Genomic DNA, 22,996 nt, shown 5'->3' on the forward strand with positions numbered 1-22,996 from the left:
TGCTTAAGCGACTCGAACACTTGACACTACGAACCAACGTCTTCCAGTCCGATGTTTATGTACTCGACCGAGTACAGGAATTCCAACCAAGTCCGCCTGGTATGGTGGCTAGCGTCGTGGCATGCCGCCCAGATGTCATGTGGGGGAGGGGGGTTTCGTGTCTCCCTCTGGGCGATGTAAAATCGCTGTCTCTGTATCATGATCAGCCACTGCTGCAGCGTGGGGTCTGCGGTGGGAGGTTGAAACCAACATTCTATATGGAAGCTTGAATATCAAGTCGGTGGCCTCTTTGGTGCGCTTGTGAATAGGTTTTGTAAACTGAGTAAAAAAAATAGAAAGTGACTTTCGTTAAATTAGAAAGCTGTGTATCACCCGTGCCTCGTCAACACCAGCTGGAACGCTCGTCAGAGTAGTTAATGAGACGGAATTAAGACTGAAACATCATCAAAGATGTAATTAATCTTGCCAATTACAGCAGATTTTTCTTCGACCTTTTCTCTCTTTTTTTTTTTCATCCATCTCGCTTCTTCTACCCCGGAGGAAGGTCGTGACGTCAGAAAACCTCACGCGGTGCACTGTAGGCGTGACTCGAGGCTCCTAGTAGCGTCTCTTCTGTCCCCTAGCCTTTTTAAGTTCTTTAAATATTCTACCTTTCGTTAGTGATTTTAAATTCTTGAATTCAGCAAAGTAAGGTCCGTCAATGGAATTAAATTAAAAAAGAAGTTGCTGTGATCGGATTGTAATTATTTATGTTAAAATGAGAGAGAGAGAGAGAGAGAGAGAGAGAGAGAGAGAGAGAGAGAGAGAGAGAGAGAGAACAAGCTTTCTTTATTCATATCACCAAGACCAGCTGAAAAAAGTAAGATTTTGCAATATTTAAGGCCAGATTTTTGCAAGAGAAAATATATTCAATTTTCTGTTAATACATCAAAGGGTATTCTTTATGTTAGAGAGAGAGAGAGAGAGAGAGAGAGAGAGAGAGAGAGAGAGAGAGAGAGAATACAATTTGAAAATCCGCTTTCAATACCCATACCACCAAGACCAGCTGAAAGCAAGATATTGCAATATTTAAGGCCAGAACTTTGCAAGAGAAAATATATTTAATTTTCCTTTAATACATCAAAGTGAAATATTAATACTGTTAGTACACTCCTTAACAATGCTCAGAAAGATCAAAGTTCAAGAGAAACATGAAGCGTTTGATGTTGGTTTGAGTTCAATGTTTACAATATCCACATAAAACTCTGTAAGTAACTTGCGACCCAGTGAATAATCCTTACCTGCTAAACAGTTTACATTCCAATTCTCACTCTACTGAACTTCTAATAATCCTTACAAAGTTCCTACTGGTGAAACAAAGCTAACCGTTCTATGAAAAATGTGTGGATAAAAAGTCTAAAAAAAAAAAAAGCTGATGTGAGAATTGTTTCTTAGTTTGTATGCTGTTTTTATGTTGCATGGAATCAGTGGTTATTCAGCAACGGGACCAACGGCTTTACATGACTTCCGAACGACGTCGACAGTGAACTTCTATCGCCAGAAATACACACATCTCTCACTCCTCAATGGAATGGCCGAGAACCAAACTCGCGACCACCGAGGTGGGACGCCAACACCATACCAACCACGCCACTGAGGCGCTGTTTCTTTGTTTGCATGGACTTTTTACGTTGCATGAAACCAGTGGTTATTCAGCAACGGAACCAACGGCTTGACGTGACTTCCGAACCACGTCGAGAGTGAACTTCTATCACCAGAAATACACATGAAGTGAGAATGTTTAGTGAGATTGTTGATCCAACTCTCCTTTACAGATGCGAAGTGTTGACGACGCGTATAAATAAATAAATAAATAACTAAATAAATAAAAACGTTATCGAAATCAATTCCTGTTGTAGTTTATGCAGGGTAGAAGGGCCCAGTGCGAGAGGGTGTGTGTGTGTGTTGGGGGTGGGGGGGGGGGGGTGGGGGGGTGAGGGGGTGAGGGACTTGTTACGCGTAGCGACTGATGTAGTAAAGTGTTCTTCTATGAGGCTTCACCATTGAATCCGCAGTTAAGGGGGGAAATGCGGAGGTAACTGGCAATTAGCTCATCTTTCTAGAACTCTCCCTTTTGAGAGATACTGCTAAAAAAAAAATGGCAGCCAACTCGAATACCTCTTCTACAAATTTTTCTTTACTTTCCCAAAGATGATGTCTATAGTACTCCAAACCTCCATTTTTATAACTTCACGTAACAGGACTACATTTTATTCCAACACAGGAATTTTATTATTTTTTTTTTTCATTTTCTCTCGCGATGCTGAAATGACCCACGAACCCTGTAACTCTTATATTCCATGAATTAATATAATATAAATTATAATAATCCTATTGCTGTTTAGTCTTGAGAGGGTGGGGGTGTCGGGAGGGGGGCGAGCTCCCCATTCCAAGAATTGACATACCGCGGCATGACCTTTCTCGACTATCGAGAAGCAAGGTCATACAAGTGTACCCTGAGAGGTCAAGTCATTTCAGTTTCTGCTGTATATGGATTCAAGATGTCAGTCAAAAAGACCAATAATTTGGATATTTGACATTTTCGTTTCGCGCTCAAATAGTGGTTAGTGTCGTGGTATGTCACTCAGATGTCGCGGGTTCGCGCCTTCCCCGGGATGGTAATATATCACAGCTTCTGTATCTTGATCAGTTACTGCTGCAGTGTGGGGTCTTTAGCGGTGGGAGGTTTGAAACCAACTATATATTCTTTGGAAGCCTGAATGTCCCATGTGTCCTTGTTCCATGTGAATAAGTTTATCTACTGAAATAATAATAATAATAATAATAATAATAATAATAATAATAATAATAATAATAATAATAATAATGTTCTAAGAGGTCCACAATGAAAAAATGTTGCGAGTTCGTGTATAATTTAAAGGGGTTCTTAAATTATACACGAAATCGCAAATTTTTTTTTTTTATTATTGTGACTTCTTAGAACATTACATATAGACTCTCGCAATAGAGAGTTTTTCCCAAACATTATTATTATTATTATTATTATTATCATTATTATTTTTTTTTTTTTTTTTTTTTTTTTTTTTTTTTTTTTGTTTTTTTTTTTTTTTTTTTTTTTTTTTTTTTCTGATCACAGTCCTCCAATTCGACTGGGTGGTATTTATAGTGTGGGGTTCCGGGTTGCATCCTGCCTCTAGGAGTCCATCACTTTTCTTACTATGTGTGTCCGTTTCTAGGATCACACTCTTCTGCATCAGTCCTGGAGCTACTTCAGCCTCTAGTTTTTTCTAGATTCCTTTTCAGGGATCTTGGGATCGTGCCTAGTGCTCCTATGATTATGGGCACGATTTCCACTGGCATATCCCATATCCTTCTTATTTCTATTTTCAGATCTTGATACTTATCCATTTTTTCCCTCTCTTTTCTCTTCAACTCTGGTGTCCCATGGTATTGCGACATCAATGAGTGATACTTTCTTCTTGACTTTGTCAATCAACGTCACGTCTGGTCTGTTTGCACGTATCACCCTATCCGTTCTGATACCATAGTCCCAGAGGATCTTTGCCTGATCGTTTTTCTATCACTCCTTCAGGTTGGTGCTCGTACCACTTATTACTGCAAGGTAGCTGATGTTTCTTGCACAGGCTCCAGTGGAGGGCTTTTGCCACTGAATCATGCCTCTTTTTTGTACTGGTTCTGTGCAAGTGCCGGGCATTCACTTGCTATGTGGTTTATGGTTTCATTTTTCGTATTGCACTTCCTACATGGGAGAGATATTCATTTTTTTCCGTCTATCGTACTTTGAACATATCTGGTTCTTAGGGCCTGATCTTGTGCCGCTGTTATCATTCCTTCAGTTCCTTTTTTAGCTCTCCCTCTGTAGGCCATTGCCAATTGTCATCGCTGGCTAGTTCTTTAGTCTGTCTCATGTATTGTCCGTGCATTGGTTTGTTGTGCCAGTCCTCTGTTCTTTCTGTCTTTCTCCTGTCTCTGTATATTTCTGGGTCTTCGTCTACTTTTACTTAGTCCTTACTCCCATGCACTCTTTAGCCACTCGTCTTCACTGGTTTTCAGATATTGCCCCCAGCGTCTGTTTTCGATGTTGACGCAGTCCTCTATAACTTAGTAGTCCTCTCCCTCCTTCCTTTCGTGTTATGTATAGTCTGTCCGTATTTGCTCTTGGGTGTAGTGCTTTGTGTATTGTCATTTGTTTCCTGGTTTTCTGATCTATGCTGCGGAGTTCTGCCTTCGTCCATTCCACTATTCTGCGCTGTATCTGATTACTGGCACTGCCCATGTGTTTTATGGCTTTTATCATATTTCCGGCGTTGAGTTTTGACTTGAGTGTCGCCTTGAGTCTCTGCATATATTCTTTCCTGATCTTTTTGTCCTCATCTCTTTGGTGTTTTATATCTCCTCCTTCCATTATTCCCAGGTATTTGTATCCTGTCTCATCTATGTGTTTGATGTTGCTCCCATCTGGTAGCTTTATCCCTTCAGTTCTCGTTACTACTTTGCCTTTTTGTAAGTTGACTAAGGCCGGGCATTTTTCTATTCCAAACTCCATCCTGATGTCCCCAGATACAATCCTTACAGTCTGGATTAGGGTATCTATTTCCTTGATGCTCTTACCATACAGCTTGATGTCGTCCATGAACATCAGATGGTTGATTTTGTTGCCTCTTTTCTTGAGTTGGTACCCGGCATCCATCTTCTGTAGTACTTTTGTCATGGGAATCATGGCTACTACGAAGAGTAGTGGGGACAGTGAGTCGCCCTGGAAGATCCCTCTCCTGATATTAACCTCTGCTAGTCTTATTCCTGAGCTTGTAAGTATTGTATTCCAGTTGCGCATTGTATTTTTGAGGAAGCTGATGGTATTTTCCTCTGCCCCATATATTTTCAGGCATTCTATTAGCCATGTGTGTGGTATCATATCGAAGGCTTTCTTATAGTCTATCCATGCCATGCTTAGGTTGGTTTTCCTTCTCCTACTGTTCTTCATTACCATTTTGTCTATCAGGAGCTGGTCTTCGTGCCCCTACACTTCCTCCTTATTATTATTATTTATTATTATTATTATTATTATTATTATTATTATTATTGAGTATTATTATTATATTTATTTGGAAAAAATTTCTCTATCGCGAGAGTATATATAAGTTCTAAGAAGTCCACAATAATATAAAAAAAATTTTGCGAGTTCGTGTATAATTTAAAGGGGTTCTTAAGAAATTATTACACGAAATCGCAAAATTTTTTTATTATTGTGGACTTCTTAGAACATTACATATAGACTCTCGCAATTGAGAGTTTTTCCCAAACATTATTATTATTAGTTATTATTATTATTATTATTATTATTATTATTATTATTATTATTATTATTTGGGAAAAATTCTCTATCGCGAGAGTATATATAATGTTTCTAAGAAGTCCACAATAATATAAAAAAATTTTGCGAGTTCGTGTATAATTTCAAAACCCTTTTAAATTATACACGAAATGGCAAAATTTTTTACTGTGGACCTCTTAGAACATTATTATTATTATTATTATTATTATTATTATTATTAATAATAATAATAATAATAATAATAATAATAATAATAATAATAATAAGAAGAAGAAGAAGAAGAAGAAGAAGAAGAAGAAGAAGACGAAGAAGAAGAAGAAGAAGAAGAAGAAATGGATCTATGCCCGCAAACACGCAAGCGACGTGAACTGGTGGTGTATTGGCCTTTGTTCAGTGCATAAACAAAAGAATATGCAGAATAGAATAGGTTAGACTACAGAATCTGGGCCAAGGCCAAACGCTAGGGACTATGAGGTCATTCAGCGTTGAAAGGGAAAATGAGAGTAAAAAGGTATCTGAAAGGTGTAACAGGAGGAAAAATAGATAAAAAAGAGAATACGAACGGAGGTACAGTAAAAGGAATGAAAGGGGTCGCCACTAGGGGCCCAAGGGGCGCTGCAAAGAACCTCATAATTCATGCCTACAGCGCTAGCGTGAGGTGCACTGACGGCTCTACACCGCCAACCGACCGGATTTGCTCTGTAAAATCGGAATTAATATTCTTGCTTTAGCAAAAATAAATAAATAAATAAAAAATAAAAAAATAAAAAATAAAAAATGTGTTCCAGGTTTTAGATATACGAAGAGCGCAAGTTTCCACTTTGACCTAATTTTTGGACTTGAAAGCAGAGGCTGTCAGAAGCGTTATTAACTTCCGTCGCTTCCTGACAAACAAAGAAACGGTGAATTGTTTGCAAAAAAAAAAAAAAAAAAAAAAAAAGTTACGCATCGCGTACAGTCATTAAAGCGGAAGACTTATTATCTATATTATGATATGAACGTTCGCTTTTTTATATTTTATATATATATATATATATATATATATATATATATATATATATATATATATATATAAATATAGTATATATCTATACACATATATGTATATATATATATAGATATATTATATATTATATATATATATATATATAAATTATATATACTATACAGAACTGGAATATAAGATTCATGCCAACGGCAAAGTGCTGGTACCTACGAGGTCATTCAACGCTATGAAAAGAAGTCGAGAGCAAACATGTTTGAAAACCTCAAAGCAATTGCACTATGAATCAGCTGTTAAGAGACGGTGGAAAGTATGATGGAACAAAGAGAATATAAACGGAGGTACGGTAAAATGAACGAAAGGGGTTGCAGCTAGGGGCGTATGGGACGCCTGCAGAGAACTTTAATTAATGCCGCCTACAGTGCAATCAATGTTATTGAAATAGTACAAGGAGTATAGTAGAGAAAGGTAAGGTCCTTCAGGAATATAGTATAGAAACAAATATCCCCTTTCTTCCTTCAGGAACATCTTCGATCAATTTAGCACTGGAAAAAGTTGGAGTTCACCAAACTTTCTCCTTAATTAACTAGTGCCTCGTTCTCATTAACCTTTTCAACCTTTCACTTTTACCGAGGCGTCTGTCGTTTCTCTGAAAGAGCCCTCTTAAAAAAAAAAAAAAAAAAAAAAAAAAACAAAAAAAAAAAAAAAAAAAAAAAAAAAAAAAAAAAAAAAAAAGTTACAGGAGAAGTTAGAAGGTACCTGGACGTTCACTTAATTCTTCGACCTTCGGTCAAGTTTCTCACGCTAAAGGTCCAATGAAGATTGATGAGCTCGTTACGCAAGAAATCTATCGGGCAATTAAAAGTCAGCTTCCTGCGCGATTTTGTATTAAATTGACCAGATCTCCTGAGAGGTTCATTCCCTTTCATTTCTAAAATACCCCCCAGACGAAAAGATGTAGCATAAAGAATGTAAATATCACTGAATAATACTTTAACATCCAACTCAAATCACTACAAAGGTCGAATCTATTAATATCTGAAGATACACAGGAACTTCAAGTATGCAAAGTCACTTGAATATTGCCATCGGGACAGACGAGAGCTTCCGGGACTAAAATACTAAGACTGTCACTTATTCCTGGTCGTGACGTGGTGTGTGTGTGTGTGTGTGTGTGACACCTGGGTAGGCCATTCATAATTACATCAGTTCTCGGCTCTCAAAAATAGATGACATCGCCTGAGTATGTGGGAGAGAAGAGGTTTACATTATTAATTAGTCGATACTTGGTGGCACTGCTATAGCAGATTCACATCAAACGTGCATCTGATGTCTAGGCCAGTCCCTTAAGCCTTAAGACGCTCCTGATTGGCTGTTGATAAGCCAATCACAGGGCTGGAAACTCTCTGTCTCTCTCTCGAGAGAGAGTTCACTTAGGCAGGATGTATGTTCTACATCTCCTGAAGGATACTTTGAAAGACGTATCCCTCAGGAGAGGTGGAAAATACATCCTGTCAATGTGAGCTCTCGAGAGAGACTGAGAGTTTCCAGCCCTGTGACTGGCTTATCAACCGCCAATCAGAAGCGTCGTCAGGGACTGGCCTAGACATCAGATGCACGATTGATGTGAATCTACTATAGTTTCCCTGGTGTCCCTATGAGGGTGCTCACTTCTGAAAGGGAATGCACCATGAAACAACTGTTAGGAGAAGGTGAAGAGTAAGATGAAAAGGAATATGAACGGAGGGATGGTAGAAGGTATGTAAAGGGGTTGCAGCTAGGGACTGCAGGGACGTTGCCAAGAACCTGAAGTCATGCCTACAGTCCACCACGAGGTGCACTGATGGCAATATCCCCAATGGGGCTTATATCACGATGTCATCTACTAATGGAAGGTAAGTCATATCCTTGATTTGTCAACTCTTACCCTGTCATCTGGGCTTGTTCTCGTATTGATTTGTTTGTATGGTGCTTTTACGTTGCATGGAACCACCAGTGGTTATTCAGCAACGGGACCAACGGCTTGACGTGACTCCCGAACCACGTCGAGAGTGAACTTTTACCTCTAGAAATACACATCTCTCGCTCCTCAATGGAATGGCCGAGAATCGAACCCGCGACCATAGAGGTGGGACGCCAACACCATACCAACCACGCCACTGAGGCGCTCTGTTGTTCTCGCGTTCATGTATCATAAAAAAATAACGACTATTAAGTAGATTGACAAACATAAACAAAAACTATTAAATAAATAATAAAACGACGTAGGGAGAGTAACTCAAAAAAGACCCACTTCTGTCTTTACATCAACAAACACGAAAGAGCGCTTCTTCTACCACAAAAGGTTATGTAGTTACCATCTGAACGGGGAAAACGTGCTTATCTGCTTCTCCCCCCCCCCTCCAACCTCACAACAACCCCCCCCCCCCACAACCCCAACAAGTGACGCGAGATGAAAAGAAGGACTGTGACGAAAGCGAAAAAGATCTCCATTTGAACGACTCAAAGTTCCAGTGAAGGTTCATAACCTGATCTTATCGCTTCCCGTGGGCGACCAGCGAAGGTTCTCTCTCTCTCTCTCTCTCTCTCTCTCTCTCTCTCTCAGCAAGGGAGGGGAAAGCAGCTTTGGGCTGAAAGCAATACGTGGCTCCTTTTCCTGAGGACATTGCTAAACTGATCTTTTCTTTATGCTGTTTTGAGTAGGCCTCTCTCTCTCTCTCTCTCTCTCTTTCTCGTTTCCGTCCCCCTACCCCTCTCACTTTTCCTCGTTTCCCCTCCATCTCTCTTCCCCCCTTCTCTCTCTCTCTCTCTCCCCCTCTCCCCCTCTCTCTCTAACTCTCTCTCGTCTTTTCCCCCCCTCTCTCTCTTTCACTCTTTCCCCCCTCGCCCTCTCTTCTCCCTTCTCTCTCTTTCTCTTTTCCCGTCGCCCTCTCTCTCTCTCTCTTTCTCCCTTCTCTCTCTTTCACTTCCCCCCTCTCTCTCTCCTTCCCTCTTTCTCTCTTCCCCCTTCTCTCTCTTTCTCTCCCACCCTCTCTTTTTCTCTCTCCCCCCTCTTTCTCTCTCTCTCTCTCTCCCTCTCTCGTCTTCTCTCTCTCTCTCTCTCTCTCTCTCTCCTCTCTCTCTCTCTCTCTCTCTCTCTCTCTCACACATACAAAATCACTTTCCAAGCTTATTTTATTTAAATGCCAATAACAAACCTTCATCCCTCTCACAGACAGCTAATGGCCGTTCGTTACAACGAAAACAAACCTCTTTTTATATCTATAATTACAATTCCGATTTTATAGATGTTTATCGTCACACTACAATATCAGGACAACGAATCCAAGGTGAGTTTCAGGAAATCGAGGGGAGATCCACTGATGATTTTATGTATGTCAAAAAATGTTCGCTATTTGTGTATCTAATATAAAATCCAGTTAAATATATCGTCAACAAATGTTTGTGTTTATCGCGCATCTCTTGTTAAAGCGCTGTTCACAACACAAAATTCAATAAAATAGGACTGAAAGAACATAAATCGGGAAAAATGAACACTCGCATATGACACATTCAATCTTTCACTTCACAGGTAGCCTAAGGATTCTCTCCACATTGCTGTAATACCTGTCATAAACACGTCACCTACTTGTCGCTCATACGTCGCTAAAAGGGTGAGTAGATGTTGATGACTTATGGCTGTGTGTATGTACGTGTGTGTTTGTTTGAGCGGTCGAGTATTAGTTATGAGAGCATTTGCCATTATTTTTGTCAAGAGGGCTCAAAATCTTCATGTATTTCAAACTTCATTTAGTTTTTTTTATCACAGCCTCTTTGCGGTAGACATTCGAGAATTTCGCCATAATTCATCATCAAATAACGTAAAAGGGACAATGCCATCAAACTATACCGACGGCGCATGCGCAAAGCGCGAGAGTAAAAAAAAGGGGGGGGAGGGGGGGAGGATAGCCAGCATCCCATGCGATCAGTGTTATTGTGGACTTTGACGGGAGAGCACCAGTACGTTCTGGCTCACGGAGGTAAGGCAGTGCGGGAGATGTACTGATTCGTATTGTATTACTTTTTATTTTTCGTGTGGAGCGATTATCACCTGAACTAATTTGCGTGTAATTCCATGGAAGATAACTGGTGATAATTGGCTTATAAGAAAATTAGTTTATGGTTACATAATACTACTAAGTCTCATCGTAATCAAGCATCATATATGACTCGTGGACATTTTTTTTTATTTTAGTTCGTTCAAGTGAATCTTCAACAGCATTAAAATCTGTCCAGAAAAAGGCAAAATGATCTACTGCACCGTTCGAACTTTACTGGCGTGTCAGGGATAAAACTCCAGTGGGGGAGAAAACTTATAAAGGTTGAAGTTTTAATCTTTTTAAAAGTTTCAAACTCAAATGACATAAACTTGTGATCACTTCTCACCATTTGAAGATTGCGTCATTAGATGAGATTCCGCTGTTCGTATAGCGAGAGTGCTTTCGTGAGGGATTGAGGATAGTTATAAATGTAAAAAAAATATATCTCTAGTTCTTAGATATATATAAATATATATAAACGTGAAATTATTTTCTAAAATTTATATATACATATGTATGATTTATTCATTTATTACACATTATATATAATATATGTACTACGTAATCAATAAATTATACATATGCATATATGTATAACTGAATCACGAAAGTTAGGAACGTGATAAATCCATAAATAAAGACATATGCCACGAAGGAAAAATAAACGGAGGAGGATCTGCGAGACCTTTCGACGTTAAACGTCCTTTACTGAGCAGAAACTGACATAAATGAGGCAAAAGACAATACAAGAAGATTCGTATAACTGACAGATAGGGATTATAAAGAGATTAGTACCTAGAATCCGACACACCTGGAAGATGAGAAACCTTCCCAAACAAGCATAAACAATGGGTGCAATTAAAGGTTTAAGACAATCATCTCAGATACAAGGACAAGACAATTAAAGGATTATAGGTGACAGCTATTCAGAACTTGGTAAACGAAACCATATTCACAATACATGTCAGACATACATTACAACAATGATAACTCTAAGGCAACTGATTTTTATTTAAGTCAGTAATTATATCTTTGAGGTCATTCTTAAACATGTTACCAATACAAGGGCCACGACTAACATTGAAATTACGATGAAAAGTAAGTTGTATTAAAGCAGATTCTAAAAGATTTCGTGATAAGACATCTCTTGACCTTGCAATTACTGAACTACCAACCCAACTTATTCGGTGGTTGTTTTCACTTAAATGAATGAATATTGCATTAGATGTTTGCCCAGTTTTTACAGAATATTTATGCTCGCTTAGCCTTACTTCTAGGCCTTTGCTAGACTGTCCGAGATAAAATGAGGGACAATCCATACATGGAATTTTATATATTATGTTGTTGCTTTCTCTGGGGCCATTTTTTATTAACATTCCTTTTAGTGTGTTATTATAGGAAAAAACAAGGTTGACATTAAAAGCTTTTAACAATGATTTAATGATTTCAAATCCGTTAAAATAAGGCAAACTGAGAATGTTCTTAGAATTTTCTTTCTGCGTGTTACTTACACTATAAAACTTTTTGTTTTATATGTGAAGGATAGCATAAATCTTTCCCTATTTTTCTTATGTATTCAATTTCTTGATCCAAATATTGTGGACTGACAATGCCAATGCTCGTAAAAACATAGAGGAAAAAATTGATATTTTTATGTTAAGATGGTGGCCTGAGAAGAAATGAACATAAGTTAAGATGTTGGTCGGTTTCCTATAAATACTAAATTTACATTGAAATTTTTTCCTCTATGTTTTTACAACCATTGCGCATTGTCAGTCCACAATATTTGGATCAAGAAATTGAATACATAAGAAAAATAGGGAAAGATTTATGCTATCCTTCACATACATTAGATATTTATTATAATAAAGCCCACAAATAGTTTTATAGTTTTATAGTGTAAGTAACACGCAGAAAGAAAATTCTTTATTTATATGCATATATATTTATGGTATAAGCCACGAGGGGAAATTAAACAACGGAGTTTCCGCAAAGATCTTGCGTAAACTCAGTTGTTTAATTTTCCCTCGTGGCTTATACCTTTATTTATGGATTTATCACGTTCCAAACTTTCGTGATTCAGCTATCAGTTATATGATATATATAATATATATTCTATTATTATATATATAATATTATATATATATATATATATATATATATATATATACTATAATATAATATATATATATATATATATATATGTATATATAATATACATTCAACCCTATCCCATTTACAACTAGTTTTCATAAAAGGAAAACCGACTGAGATGTCCTCAGTGTGAAAAAAAAAAAAAAAAAAAACCGCAGATCAAGCGGATTACTCGTGTATAAACAAAATCAATGTGCGATTAACTGTGTATGCTTGCAATTTTGTGTGTGTGTGTGTGTGTGTGCAGGCACCTCGGAACATTGTATGTATAAACAATATATGTATATGTATATGTGTGTATGTATGTATATATATATATATATATATATATATATATATATATATATATATATATATATATATATCAAGCAGATTAAGGCTTGCTAAAGTTGCTTAGTGACAAGTTTTTCATTGTTATTTCCAGACGAGAGAGAAGAGAGAGAGAGAGAGAGAGAGACTATGTTCTCTGAGCTTTTCCAGGCCACCGGAGGGGAAAGAGAGTATGTTTTGTGGGACTTACTCTTAGTGGAAGAGAGAGAGAGAGAGAGAGAGAGGATCTGCATCTTTAAACACCGAATGACCTACATAACACTCTCGGCTGGCACTAATATTTAATATATGTATATATATCTATCTATATATATATATATATATATATATATATATATATGTATATAGTATATATATATATGTATATATATATATATATATATATATATATATATATATATATATATATATATATACATATATCTTGGGGGGCAATGAATGGTGGACACAACTATACTAGGACAGTGGTTGTCAGAAGGACATAGCAATAATTCACGGCTGGATGGCGATTAAAGGAGAGAGAGAGAGAGAGAGAGAGAGAGAGAGATAGAATTTTCAGAGCTTTTCCACACGACCTGGAGAAAGAGAGAAAGTATGTGTTTGAAAGAGAAAGAGAAATGCGTTCTCTAAGGGCACACACCCAGAGAGAGAGAGAGAGAGAGAGAGAGAGAGAGAGAGAGAGAGAGAGAGAGAGAGGATGGGATTTTGAGGGATCTGCATCACATAATCTCAATGACCCAGTTCCTACCATGCTTCTATTATCATTCAAGCATCACAAGGGACCTAAAAATAACCAGAATTGGCTAAAAAAAAAATAAAAATAATAATTCCTTACATGTCCATCTCTGGAATTTTTCCTTTTCAATGCTGACAAACGCCAGCAGCGTTTCATGGTTCGCCTTGCCGACGTCAGCAAAAATAAGCCATTTGTAAGTCATACGTCATGCGAGGGAATACTGAACAAAAATAGTCACATTGGAGCGAGATTGGGGTCATTTAATGGACGGTAGAAGGGTCTAAATACATAATTATAAATAATCATTCATATTCCAGGGCAGTTTCTCCACACACACACTCACACACACACACACACACAAACAAACACACACAAAATGAATGACGCAATCTTGTTAAGATCTCAAAATAAAATCGTGATTGCTCAGGTACTCAGATTTCTCTGAGAGCAATCCCATACACAGGATTTCTCTGAGAGCAATCCCATTCACAGGATTTCTCTGAGAGCAATCCCATTCACAGGATTTCTCTGAGAGCAATCCCATCCACAGGATTTCTCTGAGAGCAATCCCATTCACAGGATTTCTCTGAGAGCAATGCCATCCACAGAGATTTCTCTGAGAGCAATGCCATCCACAGAGATTTCTCTGAGAGCAATGCCATCCACAGAGATTTCTCTGAGAGCAATGCCATCCACAGAGATTTCTCTGAGAGCAATGCCATCCACAGAGATTTCTCTGAGAGCAATCCCATTCACAGAGATTTCTCTGAGAGCAATGCCCTCCACAGGGATTTCTCTGAGAGCAATGCCATTCACAGGGATTTCTAAGAGAGCAATCCCATCCACAGGGATTTCTCTGAGAGCAACCCCACCCACAGGGTTTCTCTGAGAGCAATCCCATCCACAGGGATTTCTCTGAGAGCAATGCCATCCACAAGGATTTCTTTGAGAGAAAAAATTCCACCCGCGGCAAAGAAACATCCCAACCACTTTCTTGAAAGTTCATTGCCTTGATACCACTCTGCAGCTGATTGATTTATATTTACTAATTCTGGCGTCACAATATCACTCTGCAAGCAGAGCATGATGGTAGTCACAAAGTTGGTAAGAGACTGTGGGTCATTAGAGAAAAAATTATATATATATATATATAGTAATACATATATATAGATAATAGTATATTATATATTATATATATATATATATGATATTGATATACATATAAGCACAATGCACCAATTGTCAAAAGACAATGCCTAATTGCCATCCAGAAACTCAAAATGGAAAGCCAATAATAATAATAATAATAATAATAATAATAATAATAATAATTAATTATTATTATTATTATTATTATTATTATTATTATTATTATTATTATAATGATAATAATAAAATAATAATAATAATAATAAATAATAATTATTATTATTATTATTATTATTATTATTATTATTATCATCATCAATTTCTAAATTACGTCAGTCTGCGTTCGCGAAATGCAGACCAGAAAGAACACGGGAAATGAGAACAAGCACAAACCACACTCTTGATCTGTTCTCTGACAGCCTATATAGAGCGTGCCAGAGCAGAGCCCCAACCGATAAGAGCGAAAATCCCCCCATTATTATACGGGACCCTGAGCCTTCGAAACATTCGCATTTTGCCATATCCCCACCAGCGACAGCTGATAAGGGGAAAGATTGAAAGAAAATGGATGTCGCTTTTGGCAGTTTCTCCTTTTTGGCGCTATCTTCAGGTCCCATAATTTTTTTCTCTCTCGCGCGCGCGCGCATTTTGAGCCAGAGCTTAAAAGAGGACGTCTATCAGGCCTCAAGAGGCGAAAGAAAGTCGTCAGGATTGCATGCGTGGGGAATATGGCGAAGGTTCACGAAAGCAATTTCCCCGAAGATACGAAGCATATTTCCGTTGGAATTTAGGGCCACAGAACACTTCTTTACAGCAGTGCTGGTACTGGCCATGAATATCAGCATTATTTTAAATATAGCTGCATTAATACCTTTCTTGAAATACTACGATTATTGTCATGTAAACTTGTCTTAAAAGGGACCTAATAATTACCTGAAAAAGACCAGTACCCTCATACCAACACCAAATATACCACTTGTATGCATTTTACAATACCACTGCTAAATTTCTCAGTCTGACACAATCAGTCGATTGGATGCATTATAAACCCATATCTCAAGGTACCCTAGATTACCTAGGTGCGGTGGTTCGAATCCACGAGAGGACGAAATTATTGTCAACTAAAAAATTTCCCCTTCGGTTAACATTTATGAAAACATATTAATTCCGAGGTAGAGCGAACTGGATATTAAGGAATATTTTGTAGCTTACTGCATGTATATGAATCACGGTGATGTGATGAAAATTCATACATACATGCATATTATATATTTAAAGCATACACTTTCTGGTAACCAACTAGGCTAGACTTATTTTCCTGTTAAGATTTCATAACAATAATCCGATTGACTTGCGTAAGATGGACATACTGTCTCTGCCAAATACTTACTGTATGATAATTTATTACTACCTGCCAGCAATATGACATTAACTAAGCATTTACTTCTAGCCGATAATTATGTCCAATTCCGTTTTCTTTACGTCCAATTCCGTTTTCTTTTATCAAGACTGACGCATCGGTGGATTTGCATAGGGGCCACGCCCTCCGGCCCAATTCCGGCCGGACACAGACCCCATGCTAGAGAGAGAGAGAGAGAGAGAGAGAGAGAGAGAACGCGTGCAACCCCAGATGGGAAATCCCTAAATTGGTATGGTGTTCCTACGAGAGATAGAGAGAGAGAGAGAGAGAGTCCTACCTAATCCTAAGTTCCCTTAATCAACCAATTTGCTGTCGGCTTTAACACAGCCTCACGGGAAAACTTGCTAAGGACTTAACAGTTACGAAGTAGAGAGATGTAGGCGGGCGGAAAATGGGATGTGTGTGTGTATGTGTGTGTGTTCTGCTGTCAGAGAAAGGCCCAGAGTAAACCTCTCGTAAGGACGCAGGTTAAAAGGACATCCTAATTTGATTGTTTGTTTGTTTGGTGTTTTTATATTGCATGGAACCAGCGGTTATTCAGCAACTGGACCAACGGCTTGACGTGACTTCCGAACCACGTCGAGAGTGAACTTCGATCACCTTTGAAATACACATCTCTCACTCCTCAATGGAATGGCCGAGAATCGAACTCGCGACCACTGAGGTGGGATGCCAACACCATACCAACAACGCCACTGAGGCGTATTTTCGTTATTTTATAGGGAAGTATTAGCCAATCATTTCCCACAACAGGGCAGAAAGTATCTCAGTATACGCGCAGAGAGAGAGAGAGAGAGAGAGAGAAGGTCGAGACGGAGGAGAGAGAGGAGAGAGGGTAGAGAGGAGAATGTGTACGAAGTCTTTTCATTTTTGGAGACGAAAAAAAAAGTAATCATTCAACATAACTTTTGCGAAGATTTGACCATTACGATTCCTGCATCTCAGTTGTTCTAATAAATTAGTTTTGCGTGGGTCGACCGGAAATGAATTAGTCATACTCGGAAGATTAATTAGGGAGTGATTGTTCTTTGACTTGTTATTTTCATCGAATAATAATAATAATTACTTTGTTCTTTCTTTGTTTTTCAGGATGTGAAATATTAAACTGACAGGAAATGGAGATATACAGCTGAAGATATACGAGTTTAATATTACTGATCCAATAATTAGAAACTAGGAAATGAACGTAAGTGATATTTGAATAGATCTGTAAATTAAAGTTTAGTATTTACAGTTAAATGTTAAAAATATAATCACATAAAATAAAACTGTGCATTGTCGAACGAAAGAGACAAAATTCATGACGAGGATGAAGTTATACCTTTGTGGAAATATGCGAAAAATAGCGATACATCATCATAAAAATATGACGTAACTTAACCTTGAAGAACCGTGATTAAAAATAAATATATAAATAAATAAAAACTCGAGGGGTAAATGCTGCAAGCTTCAAAAATAATTGGAAGACCGACATTATATTAAAAGAGGAATTTGAAGGCCAAAAGATTATTTTTTGTTTTTTAAAGTTTGGCAGATATTCGAAAACCAGCTAAAATATTTTACCAAAAAAAATAATATTTAAATTGCCTAATATTTATAATGAAATCACGGAAAACAAATGGGTAAAGTCAATGATAAAACAAAAACGCGCATAGAGAAAGAGGAAGAGAAAGTGAAGTGAAGCGAGTTGAAACTATAGGGAATAAGAAATATGAAATAACTTAAAAAAAAATATTCAATAAGAAAAGCTACCGGAAAATGAAACTATTATAAAAACGCAAATCAGCAAAAAAGGGTAATTGAGACAACTAACTCGAACATAAACATAATTAGGAACAGAAACATAAACTGTGATAAATAGGAACTGTGACATCGAACGAGAGAAAGCTTCAATGTGAAGTCATAAAACGAAGTGACATCAAGGGAAAAGCTGACTGGTGGGCGTCCAGTGGAGAGAGAGAGAGAGAGAGAGAGAAGGGCAACTGAAGTGAAAGCACTGACAGCTTCGATATGTAATTGGAGTGACAGCGAGTGACGCACCTTCGATATGTTGCGAAGAAACGACAGAACACGAAAGTCCTGAAGAAAATACACAGTGATATGAAACTACTGACTTAATTTTTAATAAATTAACTAGAAATTAACATTAAATACACAAGTAATTAAATAATCATTTAAATCGGCCAACAAGCCTTCTATATAATAATTAAATTCGCCTATATAATCCTAGTCATACGATAAAATAAGCTGAATTTTGAGTACAAGCAATTCCTAGTCAGTAATTTTATAAAGAATAGTAGTGACCTTTGCGTACACCACTGGTTTTATAAGAACATTTCAATCCACGAACTAGCATTCCATATATCCCTAAGTCATTTTAGCCAAGTGAAACCAATACGAGAATCTGGAACGGCCAGTGAGCTTCTGCAGTGTCTTCAGAGGAATATCGATATGAACAACTGGTCACAATACACCGGGGGTTTGTAATAAGTATTTAGTAAATGCTCAGGTTTCAAGAGCAAGTTCCTAGTATATACAGTTTTTCCTACAAAAACGAGCGTGCCTTTGTATCAGTTTCTTAAGCGTAAACTTATTACAAATATAAACTATATAGACTTCGACTGTGTACTTGAACAAGTATAGACTATAAACTCCAAGTGTGCACTAGACATTCAGAGACCATATTTCTGTATATCTGAAAGAAAACAGCATACCCATCTTACCAAACAATAAGAGAAATAGCAGATGGGCATCTTTTTCAGTTTCTAAAACTGCTCTTAAACAGTCTTCAGTGAAAGGTTTTTATTGGACAAAAACTGCACTGACAAATCTGAAGTGACGCCCAGAAGGCTACTCACATATCCATCGCCAATAATTCACACTGCAATCCAACCTTGTTACCACTCGCAACTTTGCTAACAACGTTCTCGGAATAGCCAGTGGGTCTCCTGAAGCAATTGCAACATTCAGCATCCAACCTGCTGGAAAAAAAATAAAAAATAAAATATGCCGAACAACACTACCTACGCAGCTCTGCTCAACCTGACTCAGATGATTCTCCTTGGCGACCAATGGCAACCTCGAGACCTTTCTGGCGAGGTCGGAGGGGACTGCTGGGTTGGAGGAGGAGGGGGAGGGGGAGAGAGAGAGGCCGCTGGAAGGGGACGACGCCACTGAGCTGGAATCCGCCTTCTTCCCTAATGCCTCTGCACTCGACTGGAATATGCGGAATTCCTCCATCGACCCCAAGACTCTCAGGCGCGTCCTCAACACGCTCTTACATTACGATGGGCCGACCGCGTATGCGACAGGTAAGGAACGTCATCAGTACAGGTACTATTGTTGTAATGGTTTTTTGTTTGTTTGTTTGTATGGCGTTTTAACGTTGCATGGAACCAGTAGTTATTCAGCAACGGACCAACAGCTTTAAATGATTTCCGCACCACGTCGAGAGTGAACTTCTATCACCAGAAATACACATCTCTGACCCCTCAATAGAATGCCCGAGAATTGAACTCGCGGCCACCGAGGTGGCAGGTAAAGACCATACCAACCACCCCAATGAGGCGTTAGTACTTTTGTAATAGTTTGTGCTTTATCGTTCGGATGCAATACACTTCAAGGGCTAACGGAATCTTTTTTTATTTTTTTATTTTGTGTGTGTGTGTGTGTGTGTGTGTGTGTGGATGACGAATCTTGATACTTGATACAGAAGTGAGTAGCTTACCCGAGGTGAGTAAAATTTTTAAGTTTCACCCATATCAATCACATGAATTGTAACGAATTAGAAATGAAACCCTCATGATTTGAATTGAATTAGAACTGAACATTTATTTATGAAAATGTTTTGGAATTAAGGTGGATCTGATAAATTCACAATTTTCGTTGAATTGGAATTGATTTGAATTGATAAAAATGAACTGACTCGAACCCTGATTGCATGTTCTGGGTCAGTAAACGTATTTTTCATCCGTGCCGCCAGAGATCTGGAGATCATTTTACTGGCAATCGATACTGACGCTTGCAAAGCCGTTTTGTAAAAGGGATAAAAAAAAAAACACACAAGAACAACAACAACAACAACAGCAACACAACAACATCCGAATGAAAAGGTTCACTGAAAGAGCGGAGAATTTTTTTCACCCCGAGTTGCAGTTTTCCCATTCAAAGTTTTCGCCGAATAAAAAAAAAATAAAAAAAATTTGACACAAGCAGACTGCGAAAAACAAAGACTTGTGAGGTTCTCCCAGTCACGTTTATAGTTTTTATTTTCATTTTTTTTATTAAGAAAAAAGATATTCAGTCACTTTTATTTTCGTCAGGGTACAACGCAGTGGCAGGATTCGCTCAAAAAATTTTTGGAGACTGCTTGAAATCACTCATTTTAATTGACAATTTTCCTCTTAAAAGTTTTAATTTCGTTCATGAAGTGTAATTGTACAAGGTAGAAAGAAATATGCTTCCTCAGCAGATCATATTTCACATAACATGACGTCCTTTTTTTTTTCTTTTAAGGACTTGGAACAAAAATATCAACGTAGATCTAGCTACATATCTTTATGCACACACACATACACACACACACACACACACACACACACACACACACACACATATATATATATATATAACATATATATAGATATATATATATATATATATATATACACATATATTAGAATATATAGTAAAATTAATATCAATTAGCAAACGGAGTCAAATGTCACTCGGTACTGTCCGGGCTTTTAAGATGACACACGTCACATTATCCAGTCCTCAAGAAAAGGGTCCATGGAGAGAGAGAGAGAGAGAGAGAGAGAGAGAGAGAGAGAGAGAGAGAGAGCTATTCACTAATACGATCATCTGGCAATGAAGAATTGACATATAATTTATACAGTCGATGATATATAGTATGACCTTGGTCTAATTTCTCCAGCAGAAAGGTTAGTTGCATAGTAATCTCGAGATGGACCCCTATTGAATATATTGTCGATGTTTCATCTAATTGCTTTCATATCTCCCGTTCTTTGGCTGCGTTGAAATTTCATCAGTGACACACACACATATACACACACACACACACACAAAAAAGGGGTTAAACTGCTCTATCGTAATAAAAGGCTAATCAGTTTACCATCTGTCGTGTCAGGCTTATTGGTAGACTGATGGAGTTGATTGGTCAGGTCTGTGAAGAGCGGAAGAGGGAAACAGGAATGGAAACAGGAATGGAAACAGGAATGGAATGGAATGTAAAATTTAGGACATGGGACAACCGCTGAGGGCCACACGAGGGTCAGTCAGCGCTGAAAGGGATATTGCTGGTAAAAAAAAAAAAAAAATTATAGATGTAACAGGAAGAAAACCTCAAAGCAGTTGCACTATGAAACAATGGTTAGGGGAAGTTGGCAGGCAAGATGGAAGAAAGAAGAATATAAATGGAGGTATATGGCAGTAACCGCTATCTATAGTAGACTCACATCAACCGTGCATCTGATGTCAAGGCTCGTCCCTTACGGCGCTCCTGATTGGCTGTTGATAAGCCAACCCACAGGGCTGGAAACTCTCAGTCTCTCGTGAGAGTTCACATAGGCAGGATGTGTGTTCCACCTCTCCTGGGGGATACGTCTTTCAAAAGTATCCCTCAGGAGAGGAGGAACGTACATCCTGCCTATGTGAACTCTCTTGAGAGACTGAGAGCTTCCAGCCCTGTGACTGGCTTATCAACAGCCAATCAGATGCACGCTTGATGTGAATCTACCATAGTAAAAGGGACGCAACACGAAGCCAAAATATGTCAGAATTAAACGCGAACTTGTGCAGTAGTGGGAGAAAAAAAATATAAATTAAACATCGACATAATGTTCCTTCCGCCTCCAAGATGTTACATCCCCTCTGTGCTACTTAAGTCCTTTTTTTTTTTTTTTTTTTTTTTTTTTATAAGAGAAGGTGTCTCGATGGTGGAATCTACTTAGCCGAATTAACTAACTTAATTAAATTAAAAGCTACAAGAAAGGAGAGAGAGGAAAAAAAAACTCTTTTCCTCAACCTCCAGTTTCACACTCACTTTTATAAAATACTGGAATATTTTCCGTGTGTCAGCATTGACGAAACTTTTGGGAATTACTTTTATTTTTAATCAAAAAGTTTTTTTATATTCCTTTTTTATTTAGAACTAATAGAAAATTTTTAGTACGACCACGTCGGGGGAGAGAGAGAGAGAGAGAGAGAGAGAGAGAGAGAAAATCACCCACTCAGCACACAAAACGTCAGAGTAAAAGAAAAAAATTCCAAATTATTCTTCTTCAATAACAGAAACCTTTCTCTTCATTCCAGATGTAACCTACCCCAGTGCCAGCAGTAAGCCAACCCAGCTGCCCTTTCAGATGCCCGCATACCAACAGGCTCTCTGGGTCATGGCATTCGGGCTCATGATCCTCGGGGCATGCGTGGGCAACATCGTCGTCATACGAATCGTCCTGGGTATGTTTTCCTTGCCATGATTCAATTGTTTTTATTTATCATATTTGTAGATGGATTTTTCTCTAACCTAATCATCAGTATGGATTACAAAACGGTAAATTGTTTAATTTCACTGGTTCTTAACCCGAGGTGCTCACCCCCTAGCCCCCCCACCCCCCCCCCCCCCTGCTCGCCCCATCCCCCCCCCATCCCCCCCGTCCTAAGGGGTGCGAGGATGCCTATGAATACATTAAAGCAAAATGTATTATCATATAGGCACATTATTTTTCTGCAAGCAAACACAATAATA

General features: G+C 38.1%; 2 protein-coding genes across 5 annotated transcripts in view; one reads left to right on the forward strand and one right to left on the reverse strand.

Annotated features, from left to right (window-relative positions):
- Positions 1-22,996, reverse strand: part of LOC135196381 (DNA polymerase lambda-like) — a 267,170-nt gene that overhangs the window by 129,542 nt on the left and 114,632 nt on the right. The window lies entirely within an intron of this gene.
- LOC135196380 (tachykinin-like peptides receptor 86C) overlaps positions 10,335-22,996 on the forward strand; it is a 42,635-nt gene continuing 29,973 nt past the window's right edge. Inside the window, exons 1-3 of the mRNA XM_064223169.1 lie at positions 10,335-10,378; positions 17,317-19,538; positions 22,561-22,707. Of these exons, the coding sequence (XP_064079239.1) occupies positions 19,451-19,538; positions 22,561-22,707 (235 nt within the window). The 5' untranslated portion in view covers positions 10,335-10,378; positions 17,317-19,450. The remainder of the gene's footprint in view (positions 10,379-17,316; positions 19,539-22,560; positions 22,708-22,996) is intronic.

This window comes from Macrobrachium nipponense, chromosome 17 (assembly GCF_015104395.2).
Source record: "Macrobrachium nipponense isolate FS-2020 chromosome 17, ASM1510439v2, whole genome shotgun sequence".
Lineage (NCBI taxonomy): Eukaryota > Metazoa > Arthropoda > Malacostraca > Decapoda > Palaemonidae > Macrobrachium > Macrobrachium nipponense.